The 22,772-nt window shown below is 45.4% G+C and overlaps 3 protein-coding genes across 7 annotated transcripts in view; 2 read left to right on the top strand and 1 right to left on the bottom strand.

The window, feature by feature from the left end:
- LOC135550500 (neurofibromin) overlaps positions 1-22,772 on the bottom strand; it is an 80,144-nt gene that overhangs the window by 32,130 nt on the left and 25,242 nt on the right. For 3 of the 5 annotated variants that reach the window (XM_064981375.1, XM_064981377.1, XM_064981379.1), the window contains exons 30-35: positions 22,534-22,596; positions 20,672-20,830; positions 15,500-15,597; positions 15,238-15,384; positions 10,590-10,736; positions 10,337-10,447 (exon numbers count right to left, since the gene is read on the bottom strand). In XM_064981375.1, the coding sequence (XP_064837447.1) occupies positions 10,337-10,447; positions 10,590-10,736; positions 15,238-15,384; positions 15,500-15,597; positions 20,672-20,830; positions 22,534-22,596 (725 nt within the window). The remainder of the gene's footprint in view (positions 1-10,336; positions 10,448-10,589; positions 10,737-15,237; positions 15,385-15,499; positions 15,598-20,671; positions 20,831-22,533; positions 22,597-22,772) is intronic. The other 2 variants (XM_064981376.1, XM_064981380.1) reach the window with 1 other exon arrangement.
- Positions 438-2,496, top strand: LOC135549174 (uncharacterized). The gene is made up of 2 exons (XM_064979214.1): positions 438-589; positions 1,135-2,496. The coding sequence occupies exon 2, from the start codon at positions 1,139-1,141 to the stop codon at positions 1,925-1,927; it is 789 nt and encodes a 262-aa protein (XP_064835286.1). The 5' UTR covers positions 438-589; positions 1,135-1,138; the 3' UTR covers positions 1,928-2,496.
- LOC135549173 (oligodendrocyte-myelin glycoprotein-like) lies at positions 3,273-6,319 on the top strand. The gene is made up of 2 exons (XM_064979213.1): positions 3,273-3,645; positions 4,597-6,319. The coding sequence occupies exons 1-2, from the start codon at positions 3,500-3,502 to the stop codon at positions 5,948-5,950; spliced, it is 1,500 nt and encodes a 499-aa protein (XP_064835285.1). The 5' UTR covers positions 3,273-3,499; the 3' UTR covers positions 5,951-6,319.

Genomic DNA, 22,772 nt, shown 5'->3' with positions numbered 1-22,772 from the left:
TCTTCCACAAGAAATTCCATCATTTGGTGTTTTGTAGATGGTGGTGGAAAACACTATCTCAGTCGCGGCTCCAGAAACTCCCATAAGTGTTCAATAGGGTTGAGATCTGGTGACTGCGAAAGCCATGCCATATGGTTTACATCATTTTCATGCTCATCAAACCATTCAGTGACCCCTCGTGCCCTGTGGATGGGGACATAGCCATGGTAGCCAAAATAATGGGAAAAATAATGGCCTGCCCAGCATTTTTATACATGGCCCTAAGCATGATGGGGTGTTAATTGCTTAATTAAAATCAGGAAGCACACCTGTGTGGATTCAAGTGCTTTCAATATACTTTGTATCCTTCGTTTACTCAAGTGTTTCCGTTATTTTGGAAGTTACCGTTAGCTTCAAATAAAGCAGCAAAGGAGAAGTGAGAGCGGTACAGGAAACATATCATTACTGTGCGAGCCTGATGAAGGCTTCTCTCACACCCCTTTCCTCCCCCCCAGACATTTATTACACATACGGCTGTTTTTTTTAAAAATCTTGGCTGGCTTCTCCCGTGTTACGAAGTACCACAAACAAACTTGTCAACTCCGTCAAGGTAAGTGACATTAACATATTTAAGAAGAGAAAAAAGTTTGGAAATAGTCATTTAAAAAAAATATATACAAAATTGTATAGTCTATTATTTTGAGAACCTAACTATAAGGAAATTTAATAGTGAGATTTTGTTCATCATACCCAGAATGTGTAGGTTACGGTCTATATTGACCAGAATGTATAGGTTATGGTCTAAATTGACCAGAATCGCTTGAGCTACATTTTCTGGGAGATAGAAATTGCATAATATCAGTACATTTTTAAAAATGTGCTGGCCTAAACTGGAAGTGAACATTGATTGTCAATGATCTAAAATATATTCTGGGCAAAACAAATGAATAATGGTTAAAATTAATCAAGACGTGAAATCTCAAATGAGACCATTGATCTCCGACTGCTGATTGAATCAGACAGTATGGAAACTGACTCACACATGAAATCACAATAGGAAATGTTACAAAAAAAACAAGCACAAATTAAAGATCTTATTATACTTTCTGAGAGTCACCAGTCAAGCTCACTCTTTTTCTCACTCTTCCCCATTAGAAATATGAATGGCTCCCGGGTCTGCCTCTTGCTGTACAGTGTAGTACTAATGGGATATGGGGCTAGCCCTGACACAACCATGGGACCATCTGTACCTACAGGTTTAACCACAGCAACAAATCAAACCTCACCTACACACTCCACATGGGCAACATCTGCAACCAACATCCCAGGGGCCACCAACATCCCAGCAACCACCAACACACCATCCAGAGCCAATACTAACGCCCATCCCAATCCCTGTGCCGACTGTCTGTTTAAGTGTCGGTTTAAGGAGATGGATGGCACCATCCTGCTGATAGTGACGGGTTGCCTAGTGGTCCTGTGTACCGTCCTGCTTGTCTCCACCGTGGTGCTGTTGTACCAGGTGTTCCACCTGAAGCACCAGCTACGTAGCAGCCGCCCCACCCGCAGCAACGTAGAGCTGGAGAGCGGTTCTGGGCACAGGGGCACTGGGCAGAAGACCAAGGAGAGGCCTGGCTCTGAGACCAATGAGACCAGCCTGATGATGCCAGAGCTCAGACAGACGCAGGAGGGGGAGAGGGGCAAGGAAGAGGAGCCAGAGAAGTCAGTCAAGGAGCAAGGGAAAGATGAGACGGCGAAAGCCAAGCCCAAGAAGAAAGAGAAGGAGGCAGCCACAGCTAACGACACGTCAGGAAGTGCTGAAAATGGAGCGGCGACCCCCAGCCAGGAGAGCCCAGTCACCACCAACCAGCCTGCAGAGCCCTCTGACCCCGCAGCCACAATAGCCTCTCCTTCCTCCCAGGCCTCCAGTGATGTGGTGGTGGGGTGAGGTGCGCACTCATGGTGACCTTCTCAGACCGCATACCGATTGGTTCAGCACAGTTTTATACAACAGCTTCTGACATGCCCTAAAGAGACCATCTGCTTTCGCACTGACAGGTGTTTGCGTAGACAAATAGTGATTTTTCAATACCACAGTAGCTTTTTTTCATTTGTATTTTTGAAAAACAAAAATAAGTATTTGTTCAAATGTAGAGCATTCCTCGTGTCACTGATCAGAGGAACTGACTCCTATTTTGTCTAGTGGATATATTCACAGCTTGCTTGTTGTCACATTTCACTCACTTTTTTAGACATTGTATATGCAATAGAAATGCTGTTAATATGACAAAAGCAGAACCAACCACCACTGAACTGTAGTATCAGGTCAAGTAAAGAGACTGCATTTAGAGGATTTTAAGCATCAAAGCTCTTCCAGAAACACTCTCACAATGTATTACTACAATTCAACATCACTTTCTTGGTCTTTTCTCTACAGTAAAGAAGAATTCAAATGTTTCTACTCTAGCTCCATCTATCCTTTGTATACAACAATAAAGAATTACGACACCTTGTCAAGTGCTTCCTGAGTGCTTCTCTGCTACAGAGTGTGTCTGAGAGACAGCTAAATGTGTGTGTGTGTGAGAGAGAGAGAGTGTGTGCAAGACCCTCCATTACAGAGCGTGTGAGGCTGGGTATTAGTAAGCAGAGCGAGTCCATCTCTCTGCTGGGCAGTACCACTGGGCTCTCAAAGAATGCCCTGTTTTCACTGACCAGAGGGGGAATAAAACAACGAAGCAGCACAAAACCACATTCTGAACTTCCACACCGCCACGGATCCCTTCTTTGTGTTCCCAGCGTCTTTCCCAGATAATTATTCAGCTACTTATGGCTGACAACATGATGAATGCGTGGATGTATTGCATGCCAAGTCTAAAATGGGTTGTCTGTGATGACATAATACTGACACCAACATCAATCCAAATGCAAAGGTTTTCCATTACAGCAATATTTGTAGGGGGGGCCTTCAAATTGGGTACATAACTATTATAGTAAATATGAAAAACATTGCTGTGCCACAACAAAATCAATTCACTTCCATGGTGCAGTGAGTCAGTGGAATTGTATTGGTAGCTTAATACAGAGAAATGGAAAGAGGAAGGTGTGGGGAGAGAGAGAGAGAGAGAGAGAGAGAGAGAGAGAGAGAGACAGGAAGAGATTTATTTGAATGAGTGAAAGGATAGTGATTATGAAACATTGGCATCAGCAGCCCCCAGCTCCTCAGTCATCAATAGCTATGAGCCGCTCTGCATCCCTCTACTCTTCTCCTACACCCCTCCCACTTTCCCCCTCCCCAAGACACACACACTCTTCCCTGCACAGTCGGCAGTGGCTGCTCAAGCAGTAGGAGCTTACACTGTTTAATGCTCCCCTCATCACTGAACCTAAAGGATAGAAGAAGAGACAGATCCTCCTAACAGTCCATCCTCCAGAGAAGAAAGAGGGATGAAGGACAAAACCAGGGGACAAAACAGCCTCAGAAGGTAAGGAGGGGAAAGGAAGAGAGCGTTAAAAACAGTGAATGAGCGACAACCGGTCAAACCCAGGAAAATCCCTCATCAGCATTGCAGCAGCCACTCCAGTGTTTCAGGAGACAAAGGCAGGAGCTCAGCCTGGGCTGAGGACCACAGAAGAGAGGAGAGACTGGAATGCAAAGATGAGGAAAAGGTGAGTGTCTCTACTCTCGCACACCGATGGTATCAAATAGAAAAACAAGAAAGTAGCAATGCACACACACACAACCTTACATACATGAGTGTGGTGCTACAGTAACAATATCTGCACTGCTCACAATACATCCTCTCTGACTCTGTGGGACTGGCCGGTGTCTCCGTCCTCTCCATAATCATTTATAAAAACCCATCTCGTCAGCCTGTTCTAGTAAGAACAATTCCCTGCTCAATAGCTGACACTCACTAACTGGGCTATATATCGAACAGGCTAATTAACATCAGTGAAATGGGACAGCAGGGAATTCCCACCTCAAGTGAACTACAACCATCTTCTAAAAAGGTATCCCCTACAGACTAATAACCCAAGCCAATCAGAACATCCTCTTCAAAACAATCTACAAGCCATTGTAGTCAAAGCATGACACTGCCCACTAGTCTGTTGCTAGGGAGGATGGGGGAACTCCTTAAATAAATAGGTCCCGGACTGTAGGTGTTAAAGACAAACGTTTAAACCCTACTCATATACTGTGTTGCATGCATGAGCATGCTGGAGAAGGTATATCTGCAGCACTGTGACTGACTGAGTGCATCTCTACACACACTGCCTGATTACTATACCTGCATAATTTTTTGAGGTCACAGTCATGTTGGTACAGTGCATGTACTGCCTCCATGTGCCAGATATTAGGGATCCTCCATGGGAGAGAGTTGGGCAGAGCAGAATGGGAGCGAGAGAGAATTAGATCTGAACTGTGGTCTCTAGTCAGCTCAGCAGCCTCTACTCCACTACTGGTGCAGTCTGCCTCTCATTCATTCACACTGCTCGTTCTTGGTCTTCTACCTACGTGGACTATAAGGTTTTACTACTAGATGCTGCTGATATGTAGCCTAGCTAATAAAGTGGGTTTGCCATCATGTTTCTAACCCATTCCTCCTGTGTTTCAAGGCGTGTGCTACTGATGCCCCACAGTGGCCCTCCCCATTGTGTGGCCACGCTATGGCTGTTGATGCTGCTGTGTCTCCAGGCCCTGGCTGTCTGCCCCCCCATGTGTACCTGTAACCGCAGCCACAGAGAGGTGGACTGTTCCTGGAGGGGCCTGAGGACGCTGCCCCTGGGCCTGCAGCACAACCTGCACTCCCTCAACCTGTCTCACAACCGTATCCACGACCTGGATGGCCAGCTGAGTAACTTCGCCCACCTCCGCACCCTGGACCTGTCCCACAACAGGCTGGTCCGCCTGCCCACCGCCCTGCCAAAGGCACTGTGGGAGCTCCACGCTGCAGCCAACCACATCCACCTACTGGACAAGAATGACACTGCCTACCAGTGGAACCTGCGGGTCCTAGACCTGTCCAACAACAAGCTGGAGCGGGCCGTGTTCATCAACAACACCCTGTCCAGCCTACGCCTGCTCAACTTCAGCAACAACCACTTCTGGACCGTGCCCACCAACATGCCAGCCAGCTTGGAGACCGTAGACCTGTCCCACAACTCCCTGGTGCAGATCCTGCCTGGCACTCTGAACCGGATGTCCAGGCTGACCACCTTCTACCTGCACTCCAACCGCTTCTCCTCTGTGGGCCCTGAGGCCTTCAGCCAGCTGGGCAGCCTGAGCCTCCTCTCTCTGGGGGACAACCCCTGGGCCTGTGAGCACCAGACCAACATCACCCACCTGCTGGCCTGGCTCCAGCACACGTCCACCCGCGTGCTTGGCTGCCCCTGCCACACTCACCCTGTCTGTGGAGAGCCCCACCCGGCCAGGACTGGAGGATGGCACTTTGCCTCCTACACGCAGCCTCCCCTGGCTGCTGGTACTCAGGAGGAGAGGAGCCACCCTCCTCCCCCAGAGGCCCTGACCAGGTGGCCTTGGTACCTGTCTGAGTCTGCCCTGCTCAACACCCAGCTCCACACCAGGAGAGCCCCAGGACGCCCCAGTGGACCAGAGAACAACAACCTCTTCACAGACCACTACCCATTCACTTCAACCCCACTGGCCATTTCCACCCTGTCCACTGACAGGTCCCACACCAAAAGCAGCACGTCAACCACAGACGACACCTTCATAACAGACACAACCTTTACTACTGACAGCATCTACACTACAGATACAGCCTTCACCACTAACAACCCCTCTACCATCCCAAGGAGAACGGCCACCCTCCGCACCAGGAGTGTCAAGAGGGCCAACAAGGGTGGCTCCCCGGACCACAACACCAGCCCAGCCCCCAGCGCCAGGTCAAAACTCCCACTAGTACTGAACCTGTGGCTCCTCCTGACTCTCACCCTGTACGTTCTCTGAAAGTTAAATTAAAATGTCTGGAGTGAATGTCCTTATCAGTCTATTGGACAACTGCACAAACATACACAAATGAGTGTCATTAAACCAACATTCTGTTTTCTTACCATTCTGAATACTGTGTCACACTTACACATCTCTCAAACTAAATCAATAACATATGACATGCACAGGTAGCATCGATGTACATTTTACACTACCAGTCTACCACCGTACACATCATTACTGGGATGTTGAAAAAAAAAGTTTTGGTATTCAATATGTGCATAACTCTGTTTTCATCGTTAACTTTTAATAGTTCCTTAATGGACCTTACTTCACCTCCGAGATGTGTTTGCCTGTTTCTTGACTATTAAACAGAGTTATTTCCAAACATTCTATAGGCTATGACCTTGACTCAGCAGCAGGTGGCACCATACTGTACCTTTGTTTCTATTAGCAGCACAGTGTGAGTGAGTGAGTGAGTGAGTGAGTGAGTGAGTGAGTGAGTGAGTGAGTGAATGTCTATGGGCTGTATGTCTATGAGTGAATGTCTATGAGACAGCATTGTGAATTTCAATTGGAAAGGCTCAACAAAAATACTGGCCATCCCCCTTTGAGGTTTGCTGCCAATGGTCAACTATAATGATGTCATTAGCCAGGTACAATAAAACCCCTCATCCCAAACTGTTGGCCCAAACCTGCAGGTGAGAGGGTTTACTTTGTTCACAAACCACTGCAGGTGAGAGGGTTTACTTTGCTCACAAACCACTGCAGGAGAGGTTTACTTTGTTCACAAACCACTGCAGGTGAGAGGGTTTACTTTGTTCACAAACCACTGCAGGAGGGGTTTACTTTGTTCACAAACCACTGCAGGTGAGAGGGTTTACTTTGTTCACAAACCACTGCAGGAGGGGTTTACTTTGCTCATAAACCACTGCAGGTGAGAGGGTTTACTTTGCTCATAAACCACTGCAGGTGAGAGGGTTTACTTTGTTCACAAACCACTGCAGGAGAGGTTTACTTTGTTCACAAACCACTGCAGGTGAGAGGGTTTACTTTGTTCACAAACCACTGCAGGTGAGAGGGTTTACTTTGCTCATAAACCACTGCAGGTGAGAGGGTTTACTTTGCTCATAAACCACTGCAGGTGAGAGGTTTACTTTGCTCATAAACCACTGCAGGTGAGAGGGTTTACTTTGCTCATAAACCACTGCAGGTGAGAGGGTTTACTTTTTCATAACAACAGGTAAGTGGCAGAGATCTTTGAATGGTGCTGGTGGTCCTGTTGTTATAATTGGTGAGATGTTAATTGTGATAAATTTACTTGCATTCAAGTCGGTTATTTAAAATGTACAGCGACCTTAACTTCATAAATGTAACTATGTGTAATCTACGTAACCCCTGAAAACAACTATTCAGCATGAGAGGGCCATAAACAATAACTAGTAAGGCTGTTAAAATCTAACCTTTCTGGTAAAAATAGTTATAAATTGCTGAGGTGTAGTCACTTTTGGGGACACCAGCTCAAGTACATAGTACAAATAGAAAAATATCATATGATGCATTTCCTATTCAACAAAACTGTATGAATAAGTCTTGAAATGACATATGCTTTTTAAATATAGTATAATCAAATTATAAAACCAATAACTATACGATTTCACATTCCTTATAACTATGAAATACATATTTGTATATTTAATGTTAGAGAAAATCTGCATATTTTCTGAAGATCTCTCGTTCAAAATGTCTTCCCCCATCGCTGTGAACGTCACACAGAGCTCTAGCTTGGATTCCTGAACTCATAATATTTTCCATCTATGACAAAGAGAAAGTGTTGGTTTAAAAATCTAGGAAATAATTTAGACGAATGGCTATAAATCGATCTATGAGTATGCAAGTGACCACGCTCTCCTTCTGCACTACGATGCAAGGATTGCAGGCATGTGCTTTGTCAGTGGCTGTGATGTAGTGTTCAGCCAGGAGTTGATGGACAGTCGGAAGACCAAATGAAATGGAACGAGGGACATCCCAGCTTCAAGCGGTTTCAGACTTCACATCCTATGCCACACAGGTACAAAAATAGACTACATACAGTGCCTTCAGAAAGTATTCATACTCCTTGACTTATTCCACACTTTGAATTCAAAATGGATTCAATATCCCATAATGACAAATTGAAAACGGGATTTTTTGAAATAGTTGCACATTTATTGAAAATTAAATACAGAAATCTCATTTACATGAGTATTCACACTACTGAGTCAATACTTTGTAAAAGCAGTCTTTCTGTGTAAATCTCTAAGAGCTTTCCACACCTGGATAGTGCAACCTTTGCCCATTATTCTTTTCAAAACATTCTTCAAGCTCCGTGAAATTGGTTGTTGATCATTTCTAGACAACCACTTTCAGGTCTTGCCACAGATTTTCAAGCAGATTTAAGTCAAAACTGTAACTCGAACACAAGATTCACAGTCTTCTTGATAAGCAACTCCAGTATAGAGTTGGCCTTGGGTTTTCGGTTATTGTCCAGCTGAAAGGTTAATGCATCTCCCAATGTCTGGTGGAAAGCAGTGCTTCGCCCTATTCCATTATTTAATTTTATCCTGAAAAACTCCAGTCCTTAATTACAAGCATTTACATTTATTTAACTAGGCAAGTCAGTTAAGAACAATTTCGTATTTTCAATGATGGCTTAGGAACAGTGGGTTAACTGCCTGTTCAGGGGCAGAATGACAGATTGTACCTTGTCAGCTTGGGGGTTTGAACTTGCAACCTTCCAGTTACTAGTCCAACGCTCTAACCACTAGGCTACCCTGCCGCATACCCATAACATGAATCAGACACCACTATGCTTGAAAATATTAATAGTGGTAGTCAGTAATGTGTGGAATTGGATTTTCCCCAAACATAACACTTAGTATTCAGGAAAAAAAGGGAACTGCTTTGCCACATTTATTTGCAGTATCACTTTAGTGTGTTGTTGCAAACAGGATGCAAGTTTTTATTCTGTACAGGCTTCCTTCGTTTCACTCTGTCAATTAAATGAGTAATGTGGAGTAACTACAAGGTTGTTGATCCGTCCTCAGTTTTATCCTATCACAGCCATAATTTTTTTTTAACTCAGTTATTTTTAAACAGTTTTGAAGTCACCATTGACCTTCCACTGAGGCAACTGAGTTGGAAGGATGCCTGTATCTTTCTAGTGACTGAGTGTATTGATACACCATCCAAAGTGTGATCAATAACCTCACCATACTCCCAAGGGATTTTCACCCACATACCAATAAGTGCCCTTCTTTGCGAGGCATTGGCAAACTTCCCTGGTCTTTGTGGTTGAATCTGTTTTAAATTCACTGCTTGACTGAGGGACCTAACAGACAAATGTATGTGTGAGGTACAGAGATAAGGTAGTCATTCAAAAATCATGTTAAAACACTTATTGCACACAGAGTGAGTCCATGCAACGTATTATATGACTTAAGCTCATTTTTACTCCTTAAATGATTTAGGCTTGCCAAAACAAAGGGGTTGAATACTTATTGGCTCAAGACATTTCAGCGTTTCATTTGTTATTAATTTGTCAAATTTCCAAAAACATAATTCCACTTTGACATTATGGGGTATTGTGTGTAAGCCAGTGACACAAAAGAAATGATCAAATTTTCCAGATTGACTGGCCTTCATGTGTTAAAGTAATAATGGAATGTCATTTCTCTTTGCTTACTTGAGCTGTTCTTGCCATAATAAGGGCTTGGTCTTTTACCATCTTCTGTATACCACCCCAACCTTGTCACAACACAACTGATTGGCTCAAACGCATTAAGGAAAGAAATTCCACAAATTAACTTTTAACAAGGAACATCTTTTAATTGAAATGCATTCCACCTCATGAAGCTGGTTGATAGAATTCCAAGAGTGTGCAAAGCTGTCATCTAGGCAAAGGGTGGCTACTTTGAAGAATGCCAAATCTAAAATATATTTTGATTTGTTTAACACTTTTTTGCTTATTTCATGATTCCATATTGATTAACAAGACATGCTATTGATTAACCAGACATGATCTCCTATTATTGGTATTAATTTGCCATTTACCTTGAAACATTACTTTCATACATTGTTGTGTCTAAATAGCTCCTATTTATAGCCTAGTGGCCTTAGTGCAACTGTCAAGTCACTGAGAAAGACGTCAGCTTGACGTCGAAACGTCAGTCACCTGTTCTCATCTGTACAATGGATTAAGGTGAGCTAAAATAAATTAATCTATGCCTTTTATTGTTGAGTGCTCCAACTCAATGCCTCATTTTAAAATGTTTCCAGCATCAATGTTTCTGAATAAATGCATCATGATGAAGTGAATAGAGCGTTTTGTGACTCTGTTGAAATGTGACAGTCTGCAGGCCTCACCTGCGTGTGATGTAGTAGAAGACAGGGTTGCCGTTCTTGGAGGTGCCAGCCTGGTAGAAGATGTTGAGGGTCTTCAGGGCTTTGAACTCCTCTTTCTCATGTACCTGGTGTCTGAGGCAGCAAATACAAGATCGGAGGTACTTTTAGAGTACTAATAAAACAACCCCTGCCTCAGATACTATCATATCCAGTTTTATGAGACCGGCTTGTGACAGTGAGATCTATGTGATTAATAGTAATTTGATGTGTGTACCTTGTCATAAATTCTTCAAACTTGGAGCTGGTGAGGTTGAGGCTGGACCAGTGGGTGTCAGCCACAGGTTTGTGCTCTGGGGGCCCCAGGTAGGCTAGGAGGGTAGCCATCTTGTCAAACGGCCGTCTCCCTACTGCCTTGTGATCCCTGAAGAAGAACAAGGAAGTGGTTAGCACGACAGACGTGTACTCCCCGCACAATGACACTGTATCAATACCCCCTGTATATAACCTCGCTACTGTTATTTTCCTGCTGCTCTTTAATTATTATTTGTATTTTTTTAACTTATCCATCTTTTTTATCATCTTTTCCATCTCGTGAATAAAACATTTGACTATTGTAGGCTGGGCCTCTGTCTGTTTTCATTTCAACCAGTATCTTACAAATCCTGGGTTGCAGACTGAGTAGTGTAATTCAGATTCCAAGAACACAGGATGAGACGTTACTATCCTTTGTGCAAGCACTTCCAAGAGTTAATGAACAGTGAGCGTGGTGAAATTTGGGGAGCGCATCGTCAGTAGTGTACCTTTGGTTCCTAGGGTGTTTCGGCCTTTCACACTATACACCCTCCCCAAAGGCGGCCAGCGACAGGGTGATCAATCCTACGCTTGCATCCCATTCCCAATTAGTCATAGGAGTTGCCTTGTTGTTGATAGCCAACATCCCGTGGGACTATGCATGGCAGGGGCATCCTCCTCCCGGAGTCAAGCATTGTTGACCGCATACCTCCTGGCCCTCTCACTTCCGGGCCCAGCTGGGGTCTTTCCTCTTCATCCAGAGCCACTGACTGCTGCCTTCTGCCACCTCTGATACAGCTTTGATTGCCGAACGCTGGCTCTGGTCCTTAATTCCCAGGTCTCTATGCAGTCTGGTTGTAGATGTTGCCACAAAACCTCTGCAGCCCACCTCCACTGGTCGGACTTCTGTGTTCCAGCCATGATGCCGTGCTTCTGCAGCTAGAGCAGCATAGCGCAGATGTTTTCGCTCATAAGCCTCATCTACTGAGTTTTCCCAGGGTACTGTGAGCTCAATGATGAAGACCTTATTGAGTGAACGGGACCAGAGCACCATGTCAGGTCTTAGGGTGGTGGTTGCGGTCTCCGGAGGAAACACAAGTTGCCGGCCAATGTCAGCTAGCATTTTCCAGTCGCGGGCCAAGCGCAGCTGGTCTCGCTCTAATGGTGTAGAGCCGCTCTTCGGTGGTTTAGCCCCTTCGCGGACAAAGTTTGTCCGTAAGGAGTGTGATGCTGCTGTGGGTGGTAGGGAGTTGGTGGCAGCTCGCTTGTCCTCCAGGGCGGACGCAAGGTTTTTAAGGACTTGGTTGTGACGCCAAGTGTAGTGTCCTTGGGTGAGGCTTGTTTTACACCCTGTGAGAATGTGCCTGAGGTTGGCTGGCATGGAACAGAGGGCACAGTCCGGATCTTCACCATACCATTGGTGAAGATTAACTGGTGTTGGAAGGACGTCATATGTTGCTCTGATTGAAAAGCTCAACCGCCTCGCTTCCATGGCCCACAGATCCTTCCAGCTGATCTTCCTCTTCTCCACACTGTCCCATCGAGTCCACTGTCCCTGTTTGGTAAGAGAGACTGCCTTGGCCCACCTTGCAGCCTCCTCCTGATGGCGTACTTCCTGCACTACCATCTTCCGCCGCTCTGGTGCAGTGGCCTTACTCCAAGCAGCACGGCTAGTTAGCCCAAGGACTCCTCTCCCTTGCTGAACATGACCCACAATGTCAGCATGTCTGAGGGCTGCTGTTGCCTCCTGGACTGCTTTTCCTGGCCTCCATTTGGGCCCAGTTGCCAAGGTCGGCGCGTTGTTGCTCACCACTGGGTCTCGAGATTCATTCAGTGTCATCTGGAGCCTGGCTTTTGCACACTTGAATTCCTCTGTTAGACTGGTGAGGGGCAGCTTGAGGACACCATCTCCATAGAGGCCTATGGTGGTAAGGCATCGTGGAACTCCGAAGCCACTTCTTTAAGTAGCCTGTGACTCCTCTTTCCATCTTCTCCACTGTTGAGATTGGAACCTCATACAGTGCTAAGGGCCACAACACCCGGGGTAGGAGACCAAACTGCAGACACCAGGCCTCTAACTTTCCAGGTAGCTGGGTGTTGTCGATGGACTGTAGGCTACTACTGATGTCTTTGCGCAGCTGTTGCACCTGGTCTTTGTCCTTCAGGCTTGCATCATACCACCTTCCAAGGCTTTTTACCGGCTGCTCAGACACTGTTGGGATTTGGTCATCTCCGATGAAGAATTTCAGGTCAGAGAGTACTCCCTTCACAATCGAGATGCTGCGTGACTTGGATGGTTTAATCTTCATACGGGCCCAGCTGATGTTCTCCTCAAGTTTTCTGAGCAGTCTCCTGGTGCATGGGACAGTGGTGGTCAATGTTGTAATGTCGTCCATGTAGGCTCTGAGTGGAGGGAGGCGGAAACCAGAGTCGACTCGCTGTCCACCAGCAACCCATTTTGAGGATCTGATGATAACCTCCATTGCCATTGTGAATGCCAACGGAGAAATGGTACATCCCGCCATTATACCTACATTCAGGCACTGTCATGAGGTGGTGAAGCAGAACTGCAGATCCTGGAAGTACGACTTCACCAGGTTTGTGATGGTGTCCGGTATGTGGAAAAATCTGAAGGCAGACCACAGGAGTTCATGGGGCACAGAGCGAAATGCATTGGCGAGGTCGAGGAAGACTACATGGAGGTCCCTTTTCTCCACCCTGGCCATTTGGATCTGGTGCCAGATCATGCTGGAATGTTCCAAGCAGCCAGAGAACCCTGATATTCCTGCCTTCTGTACAGATGTATCGACGTACGCATTCCTTTGCAGGTACTCGGCCATCCTCTGGGCAATGACCCTAAAGAAGATTTTACCCTCGACATTCAGTAAGGAGATTGGGCGGAATTGGCTGATGTTCACTGCATCCTTCTCCTTAGGGATCAGGACCCCGCCTGCCCTACGCCACACTTTGGGTATTATCTTCTTCTGCCAAGCTGTTCTCATAAGCCTCCAGAGGAACCTCAGGACGTCTGGTGCGTTCTTATACACTTTGTAAGGGACTCCATTTGGCCCCGGGGCTGATGCTGTTCTTGCACGTCGAACTGTGTTTTCCACCTCTTTCCATGTCGGAGGGCGAATCTCAATATGATGTTCCGGGGGTTCAATGGGTGGGATATCTGATGGGATGGCCAGATGTTCATGTCGCTTTGAGTCAAAGTTTGTTGTTCTCAGGTGCTCCTCTAGGTCTTTCTTTGTTGTTTTTAGAGCTCCATTTTTTTCCTTTGTGAAGAGACTTAAGGAACTTGAAGGGATCTTTATAGAATCAAGTTCTAGTTTGTTCTTTCTTCCTTCTGCGTTTCCGTAGTTTCTCTGCTCTACGGAGGGATGCCAACCGGGTTTTGATGTCAGCCTGAAGTGCCTCTATGCCCTCCTTTTCCACTTCCGAGGCCTTCTTCCACTGTTTCTTAAGCTGCCGCCATTCTTGAACGAGGAGCTTGATTTCTTGTTGCCTCCTGGAAACTGGTGGGGTTGGAACCTTTCTCCCGCCTTTTGCGTCTTCCACTCCAAATCTTTCTGTCCCGTACTCATAGATGATGTCCCCCATCCTCTCCAACTTCTTCTCCACTGTGCCTCGAAGTTTCTCGAGGGTCAAGGTAAGGTCAGTATTCACTGTTTCCCACAACTTCTTGTCACTTGCGCCAGGCCACTTCACATACGGTCTGTGCCCTGGTAGTCTCCTCTCGACTGCAGGTCTGGGAGGCTGGGTGAGTTCCACTCCTGTTGGTTCCACCTCAGTTGCTACTTCGGTGCTTGAGTTTACGTCCTCCATGACAGCGGTACTGATGCACTGCAAACTATGGTTTGCGTCCAGTTGCTGTGCTTCATTCGACTGATTTGATCGCTTTCGCAGAAAGTAATCAATGCGAGTTCTCTGTCTCTCTTTACCCAAACACCCCTTCTTCCCCTGGTGGATCCTCAGCCCATGGTGTGATGTAACTTCCCTCCAACCACAGACACATACCTGCATCTGTTTGTGGCCCACTGTTGCAGCAGAACTTGTGACAGTTGCTGTGGTGTTCTCTTGTGCTGTGCTCTCATTACTCGTAGTCGTTTCCAGTCCAGTCGTTACCATGTTGTCAGCTGATGAGTCATCTTCCGCCCACGCTCTCGCAAACTCTAGGGGTATTCTCCTATGTTGACTTTCTGTAGCTAAAGCGGGTGTTTCCAACATACTGCGAAGCATGGGAAACTACAGAAATGGGAAGCTACCCCATGACTGTCCCAGTGGGGTCTATTCCCTCCTGTCAGCCGTCTCTCCGTGCCGCCACAAGGACTTTCCCCTGTTGTCAGCTGATCTTTCTCAGCAGTCACTGGACAAGTCCAGATATTCAGATTCCAAGAACACGGGATGAGATGTTACTATCCTTTGTGCAAGCACTTCCAAGAGTTAATGAACAGTGAGCGTGGTGAAATTTGGGGAGCGCATCGTCAGTAGTGTAATTGAATTGGTTTATGAACATCGAGAACATAATTCTTGTAACAATCTTACATAGAAACAGATATATCTCTTATAACATCGAAGTCGTCCCAAGCAATACAACACAACTCTGTTGGACTGTTCAGCCCACTCACCTGTTGCTGGAGAGGTACTGTCCTATCTTCTCCTGGTTGTTCCACAGCAGCCGGTGCAGGGCCAGAACATTGCCATCACTGATGAAGGACAGGCTGTGGTTGACGGAGTCACTGGCAGGGCAGTCTGATGCAATGTCCAGGAAAAACCTACAACACAAAAGGACAAATGAACAAGATTCGGCTAGGCCTGATAGGTTAATGAGTATCCAATAAAAACATCCAATAGATTTCAGTGAGGGAAGAGATCCATATTTTATCACACCTTCTAGCTGCATCAAAGTTGCTTTTGACAAAGTCATTGAAAGGCCTCATGTGCTCCTCTTTGGTGAATAAAACATGGTTGGCAATGCTCTGCAGGACCTGGAAGAGATAAATAAAAACATGTCAACAACAAGGCAAGATCCTCAAATAGAATACACCATATGTGACTGAATTCAGGAAGGTGAGCTTACCAAATTCTCAAGACTGATAATTTTAACATTTTATAAAAGTGTAAAAAAATGAAACAAAGAATTTGAGACAAGTAGGAGAAAAAAAGCCCTTAAATGATATATTTTCTTAGTTTACACCCATTCAGCATCGTTCTCATCCTCTTAAGCTGTAGCCCCAAGCACTTTTTCTTAACCTTTATTTAACGAGGCGATTCAGTTACGAACAAACTGTTAGTTACAAAGACGGCCTAGGAACAGTAGGTTAACTGCCTTGTTCAGGGGCAGAACGACAGATTATTACCTTGTCAGCTCAGGGATTCGATCTAGCAACCTTCCGGGTACTAGTCTTCCGGGTAACTTTAATGATTCACATGTAAACATATGAGTCAGAATGGCATTTCATACTGTCATATCGTTTCTGTACCATACCGGGGTATACAGTATTCCTGAATGTGCACTATTTCAACAACAAACAAACAGTACATACAGTGCCATCGGAAAGCATTCAGAACCCTTGACTTACAACCGTATTCTGAAATGGATGAAAAACATTTTCTCTCAATCTACACACAATAACCCATAATGACAAAGCAAAAACAGGGTTTTAGAAATGTTAGCTAATTTATTAAAAACAAAAAAACAGAAATATCACATTTACATAATTATTCAGACCCTTCAGTCAGTACTTTGTTATAGCACACTTGGCAGCGATTACAGCATTGAGTCTTCTTGGGTGTGACGCTACAAGCTTGGTACACCTGTATTTTGGATGTTTCTCCCATCCTTCTCTGCAGATCCATCAAACTCCGTCAGGTTGGGTGGGGAGCGTCGCTGCACAGCTATTTTGAGGTCTCTCCAGAGATGTTCGATCGGGGTCAAGTTTGGGCTCTGGTTGGGCCACTCAAGGACATTCAGAGACTTGTCCCGAAGCCACTCCTGCATTGTCTTGGCTGTGTGCATAGGAACGAGGTCCTGCTGGAAGGTGAACCTTTGCCCCAGTCTGAGGTCCTGAGTGCTCTGGAGCAGGTTTTTATCAAAGATCTCTCTGTACATCTTTCCCTCGATCCTGACTTGTCTCCCAGTCACTGCAGCTGAAAAACATCCCCTCAGCATGATGCTGTCACCACCATGCGTCACCATAGGGATGGTGCCAGGTTTCCTCCAGACGTGATGCTTGGCATTCAGGCCAAAGAGTTCAATCTTGGTTTCATCAGACCAGAGAATCTTGTTTCTCATGGTCTGAGACTCTTTAGGTGCTTTTTGGCAAACTTCAAGAGGACTGTCATGTGCCTTTTACTGAGGAGTGGCTTCTGTCTGATCACTTTAACAAAGGCCTGATTGGTGGAGTGCTGCAGAGATGGTTGTCCTTCTGGAAGGTTCTACCATCTCCACAGAGGAACTCTGTAGCTCTGTCAGAGTGACCATCGGGTTCTTGGTCACCTCCCTGACCAAGGCCCTTCTCTCCCCCAAATGCTCAGGTTTGTCCAGGCGGCCAGATCTAGGAAGAGTCTTGGTGGTTACAAACTTCTTCCATTTAAGAACGATGGAGGCCACTATGTTCTTGGGGACCTTCAATGCTGCAGAAATGTTTTGGTACCCTTCCCCCGATCTGTGCATCGACACAACTCCTTCGACCTCATGGCATGGTTTTTGCTCTGACATGCACTGTCAACTGTGGGGCATTATATAGACAGGTGTGTGCATTTCCAAATCATGTCCAATCAATTTAATTTACCACAGGTGGACTCCAATGAAGTTGTAGAAACATCTGAAGGATGATCAACGGAAACAGGATGCACCGGAGCTCAATTTTGAGTTTCATAGCAAAGGGTCTGAATACTTACACTGTAAATAGGGTCTTTTTTAATGACATTTGCGAAAAAGTTCTAAAAACCTATTTTTGCTTTGTCATTATGGGGTATTGTGTGAAGATGGGTGGATTTTTTTTTTATTGAATGCATTTTTAGAATAAGGCTGTAACCTAACAAAATGTGGGAAAAGTGAGGTGGTCTGAATACTTTGAGGGCACTGTACACACACACACACACACACACACACACACCCCCAGTCAAAAGTTTTAGAACACCTACTCATTCAAGGGCTTTTCTTTATTTTTTACTATTTTCTACATTGTAGAATAGTGAAGACATCAAAACTATGAAATAACACATATGGAATCATGTAGTAATAAATCAAAGAATATTTTAGATTTGAGAATCTTCAAATAGCCGCCCTTTGCCTTGATGACAGCTTTGCACATACTTGCTCCATTGCCAAGATAAACCATCCACCTGACAGGTGTGGCACATCAAGAAGCTGATTAAACAGCATGATCGTTACACAGGTGCACCTTGAACTAGGATCAATAAAAGGCCACTCTAAAATGTGCAGTTTTGTCACACAACACTATGCCACAGATGCCTCAAGTTTTGAGGGAGCGTGCAATTGGCATGCCGACTGCAGGAATGTCCAACAGAGCTGTTGCCAGAGAAATGAATGTTCCTTTCTCTTACTTAAACTGCCTCCAAAGTCGTTTTAGAGAATTTAGTAGTAGACCATGCCAGCCCAGGACCTCCACATCCGGCTTCTTCACCTGCGGGATGGTCTTAGACCAGCCAACCGGACAGCTGGTCAAACTGTGGGATTACACAACCGAAGAATGTCTGTACAAAACTGTCAGAAAACATCTCGGGGAAGCTCATCTGCAAGCTCGTCATCCTCACCAGGGTCTTGACCCGACTGCAGTTGTGCGTTGTAACCAACTTCAGTAGGTACATGCTCACCTTCACTGGAGAAGTGTACTCTTCACGGATTAATCCCGGTTTCAACTATACTGAAAACCGAAATGGTTTCAGCCATTACGGCATCGTGTGGGCGAGCGGTTTGCTGATGTCAACGTTGTGCTCCATGGTCGGTGGTGGGGTTATGGGAAAGCATAAGCTACAGACAATGAACTCAAATACATTTTATCGTTGGCAATTTGAATGCATGGAGATAATGTGACGAGCTCGAGGCCCATTGTCGTGCCATTCATCCGCCACCATCACCTCATGTCACAAGGATCTGTACACAATTCCTGGAAGCTGAAAATGTCCCAGTTCTTCCACGGCCTGCATACTCAGACAGGACACCCATTGAGCATGTTAAGAATGCTCTGGATCGAAATGGACAATAGAGCATTCCAGTCCCCTTTGTTTTGTACACTGCGGCTACTCACTGTTTATTATACATGTAGTCACTTCACCCCTACCTACATGTACAAATTACCTCTAACCTCTACCCCCGCACATTGACCCGGTACCAATACCCCCTGTATATAGCCTCATTACTAACCTGTAGCCCAGCACACTGACCCGGTACCGATACCCCCTGTATATAGCCTCATTACTATCCTGTACCCCCGCACACCGACTCGGTACCACTACCCCATATATAGCAGTTATTTTAGTGGGTCACTTTTTTATATTTCAAATGTTTATTTAGTAAATATTTTCTAAGCTCCATTTCTTGAACTGCGTTGTTGGTTAAGGGCTTGTAAGTAAGCATTACACTAAGGTCTACACCTGTTGTATTCGGTGCATGTGACCAATAACATCTGATTTGATATCCAGCAACTTCGCACAGCCATTGAAGATGAGTGGGACAACATTCCACAAGACACAATCAACTTCATACGAAGGAGATGTGTCGCACCGCATGATGGTCACACCAGATATTGACTGGTTTTCGCCCTTAACTTCTTTCTTTTTTTTTAAGGTATCTGTATTCCAATTCATGTGATATCCATAGATTAGGGCCTAATGAATATTTAAATTGACTGATTTCCTCATATGAACTGTAACTCAGTTAAATCTTTGAAGTTATTGCATGTTGCGTTTATATTTTTGTTTAGTGTACTTATACACATTTTGGGGACGCACAAAACTATTTAGGCAACAGGGATCTTGATCCAGAACGGGATTGAATGTCACTGCTGTAACCAAGAAGCTTAATATTGACATCTCGCCACTTTGCTAGCAAGTTAGCAAACCGAAAGAGTAGCTGGAGCCCTGAGCTGGATATAATTTTCTTGATACGTCTTAGCTTCCTCATAGCTAAACTTAACTTATGTAGTGGTGTAGCACGCACCCCTGCAGCCTCCGCAAATAAACTAAAGTAAGTAACACAATAAAATAACACTAGTGAGGCTATATACAGGGGGGGTACCGGTACCAAGTCAATGCGCGGCTGTACAGGTTAGTTGAGGTCATTCGTACATGTAGGTAGGAGTGAAGTGACTATGCATACAATAGATAATAAACAGTGATTAGCACCAGTGTAAAAACAAATGGGGTGGAGTCTGGTAAAGAGTCTGGTGGCCATTTGATTACTTGTTCATCTATCTTATGACTTGGGGATAGAATCTGTTTAGGATTCTTTTGGTCCTAGACTTGGCGCTCCAGTACCGCTTGCCATGCGGTAGCGGAGAAAACAGTTTATGACTTGGGTGACTGAAGTCTTGACAATTTTAGGGGTTTTCCTCTGACACCACCTAATATATAGGTCCTGGATGTCAGAGAGCTTGGCCACTACCCTCTGTAGCGCCTTACGGTCAGATGCCGAGCAGTTGCACGGTGCAGCTGTAGAACTTTGAGGATCTGGGGACCCATGCCAAATCTTTTCAGTCTCCAGAGGGGGAAAAAGGTGTTGTCGTGCCCTTTTCAGGATTGTCTTGGTGTGTTTGGACGATAATAGTTAGTTGGTGATGTGGACACCAAGGAACTTGAAACTCTCGACCCGCTCCACTACAGCCCCGTCGATGTTAAGGAGGGCCTGTTCAGCCCGCCTTTTCCTGTAGTCCACAATCAGCTCCAAGTTTGTAATTAAGGCATATTAGCGCTTATTTAATTTTTTAACAGCCCTACTGTGAACTAGGAAATAGCGTCAAATGCCTACGGTGCTGAATCCGGTCACATAGTGTTAAGCCATATTGTATATGAGGCCTGGGTGTCCTGTCCTCTTACCTTGGACATGAGCTTCAATCCCCTCTCTATCCTGGGAGGAGGTTTCTTATCCAGGATGCCCGCCTCATAGGGTGACACTATGGCAGGGTTGATGAAACGTAGGAACATGGCACTACCCACCGCCCCTATGCTGTTCTGGGGGAAACGCTGGCTGACCACCTGAATGTGAGGGTGTTGGAGGAGGGAGGGAAAGAACAGGGGAGGATTCATTGTTAGAGAGAGGGAGAGGAGGAGAGGGCATGGGTTAGAGCAGATCGAGTGTAGGAGAAAGTATTCCACAGGCTAGAGGACACAAGATGGCCACGTCACCACCAAACCACATTCACACCACTAGGCCCGCTTCAAAACTGAGTTAGAGATTAAAAAGGAAAGCAAGGCGCCTGGAAATCTAGATAAAGGGGAGAGGAGAATCTTAGACCAGTCCTAACTACTAGTGTAGACTTGATACTGTACGCTGCTGAGAAAGCACTGGGCAATGTTCAGTTAAATCCATCGCCTGAACTGAACAAACGTTCTGCATGTCTGCATACTGAAATGTCATCAGCTGTAACACAAGTATATTTTAAAAGGGGGATCACAGCAAAGGAATTACTAGGCTGTAAGATGAAAATAATTGTTTCATTGCTGCTGCAACACCACAAGCTGTTATTAACAGCCTGCAGTATTAGATTGCTTTGAAAGGTCAACCAATTACCAGGCCGCTACAGCTTACTGCTCAGTTCCATGAACACAGGATATTGACCACAAGCAATATTAACCATGATGCCAATATGACATCTCAACCGATGAAGGAGACACAACAACTCATGATAACAAGCTGCTAGCTCACTTCATTGTTCGTTTCAGATAAAGGTAAATGCAGAAGAGGGGGCCTCCCGAGTGGCGCAGCGGTCTAAGGCACTGCATCGCTACAGATCCTGGTTCGATCCCAGGCTGTGCAGCAGCCGGTCGCGACCGGGGAGACTCATGATGCGGCGCACAATTGGCCCAGCGTCATCCGTGTTAGGGGAGGTTTTTGCCAGCCGAGTTGTCCTTGTCCCATCGTGCTCTAGCCATTCCTGTGACGTGCCGGGCTCATTGCACGCTGACACGGTCGTCAGGTGTACGGTGTTTCCCGCAACACATTGGTGCGGCTGGCTTCCAGGTAAAGCAGGCGTTGTGTCAAGAAGCAGTGTGGCTTGCCGGGGTCGTGTTTCAGAGGACGCACAGCTCTTGACCTTCGCCTCTCCCGAGTCTGTTCGATGGGACGATTAGATATCACAAAATTTAGAAAAAAAGAGGTCAAATTAAATAAAATATAATAATTAAATACCAATACAGAATAATGATTAAATAAAAAAAGACATAAATATGCAGTAGAGGGAACTGAGGGTGTGGTCATCAGATCAACCCTGGGGTGGATGTCTTTCTGCACTGCCAAACATAGCTAGTACTGAACGGCACAGAAACCTTAAGTGTTCAAAATTCCAGGAATCCAGGAATGATAAGGGATTCCAGGAGTGGATCCCAGGACACAGAGTAGCACCACACAACTATCTGCCAAAGTGCTCCGTGACCTGCAATACAAGCCCTTTATCAAAGATCCCCCAAACTCCAACCCCAAAAAACTCACACCATTAAGAGACCAGAGGAGCAGTGGATAGGAACATTGTAACTACAACAGTCCCACCAGTTTGTGGTGAGCGTACATTGAAACCGAGAGAAACTTGTTTGGAAGTAAAAGTATTAGTAGTGGGATTTCAGGTGGTGATTGTAAGGAGGGCGGGAGTATAAAGTAGTTTAAGGTGATAGAAGAGCAAGAGGGTGAATGACCTTCCCTTTCTTTCAACAGAGTGGCCAGGGAGAACGTTCTCTGAACTTACTGCTTTTTTGCTTTCCTTTTTCTCTTTAACTGTGGCTTTATTCAGTAGAGAGTGGCAAGTTGCCTACAGAACAGAGATGGGCACAAAAAAGTCACCACAAACACACACACACCACAAACTACTACATTCGTATACAGAACCTGCACAAATACTACTGCCTTCGTATACAGAACCTGCACAAAAGTGCAAATGATTCCTATGCCATCAAAGCTTACCTTTTACATTTACCTAGTTCATAA

Source organism: Oncorhynchus masou, chromosome 12, assembly GCF_036934945.1.
Source record: "Oncorhynchus masou masou isolate Uvic2021 chromosome 12, UVic_Omas_1.1, whole genome shotgun sequence".
Classification (NCBI taxonomy): domain Eukaryota; kingdom Metazoa; phylum Chordata; class Actinopteri; order Salmoniformes; family Salmonidae; genus Oncorhynchus; species Oncorhynchus masou.
This window is presented reverse-complemented; position numbering and strand designations above follow the sequence as displayed.

What these genes read in the sequence shown, in the direction of transcription:
- LOC135549173 (XM_064979213.1), top strand. Translation starts at nt 3,500, where the DNA reads ATGAGCGACAACCGGTCAAACCCAGGAAAATCCCTCATCAGCATTGCA. An exon ending in AATGCAAAGATGAGGAAAAG is followed by an intron (nt 3,646 to 4,596) that starts GTGAGTGTCTCT and finishes CTGTGTTTCAAG; the next exon opens with GCGTGTGCTACTGATGCCCC.
- LOC135549174 (XM_064979214.1), top strand. Translation starts at nt 1,139, where the DNA reads ATGAATGGCTCCCGGGTCTGCCTCTTGCTGTACAGTGTAGTACTAATG.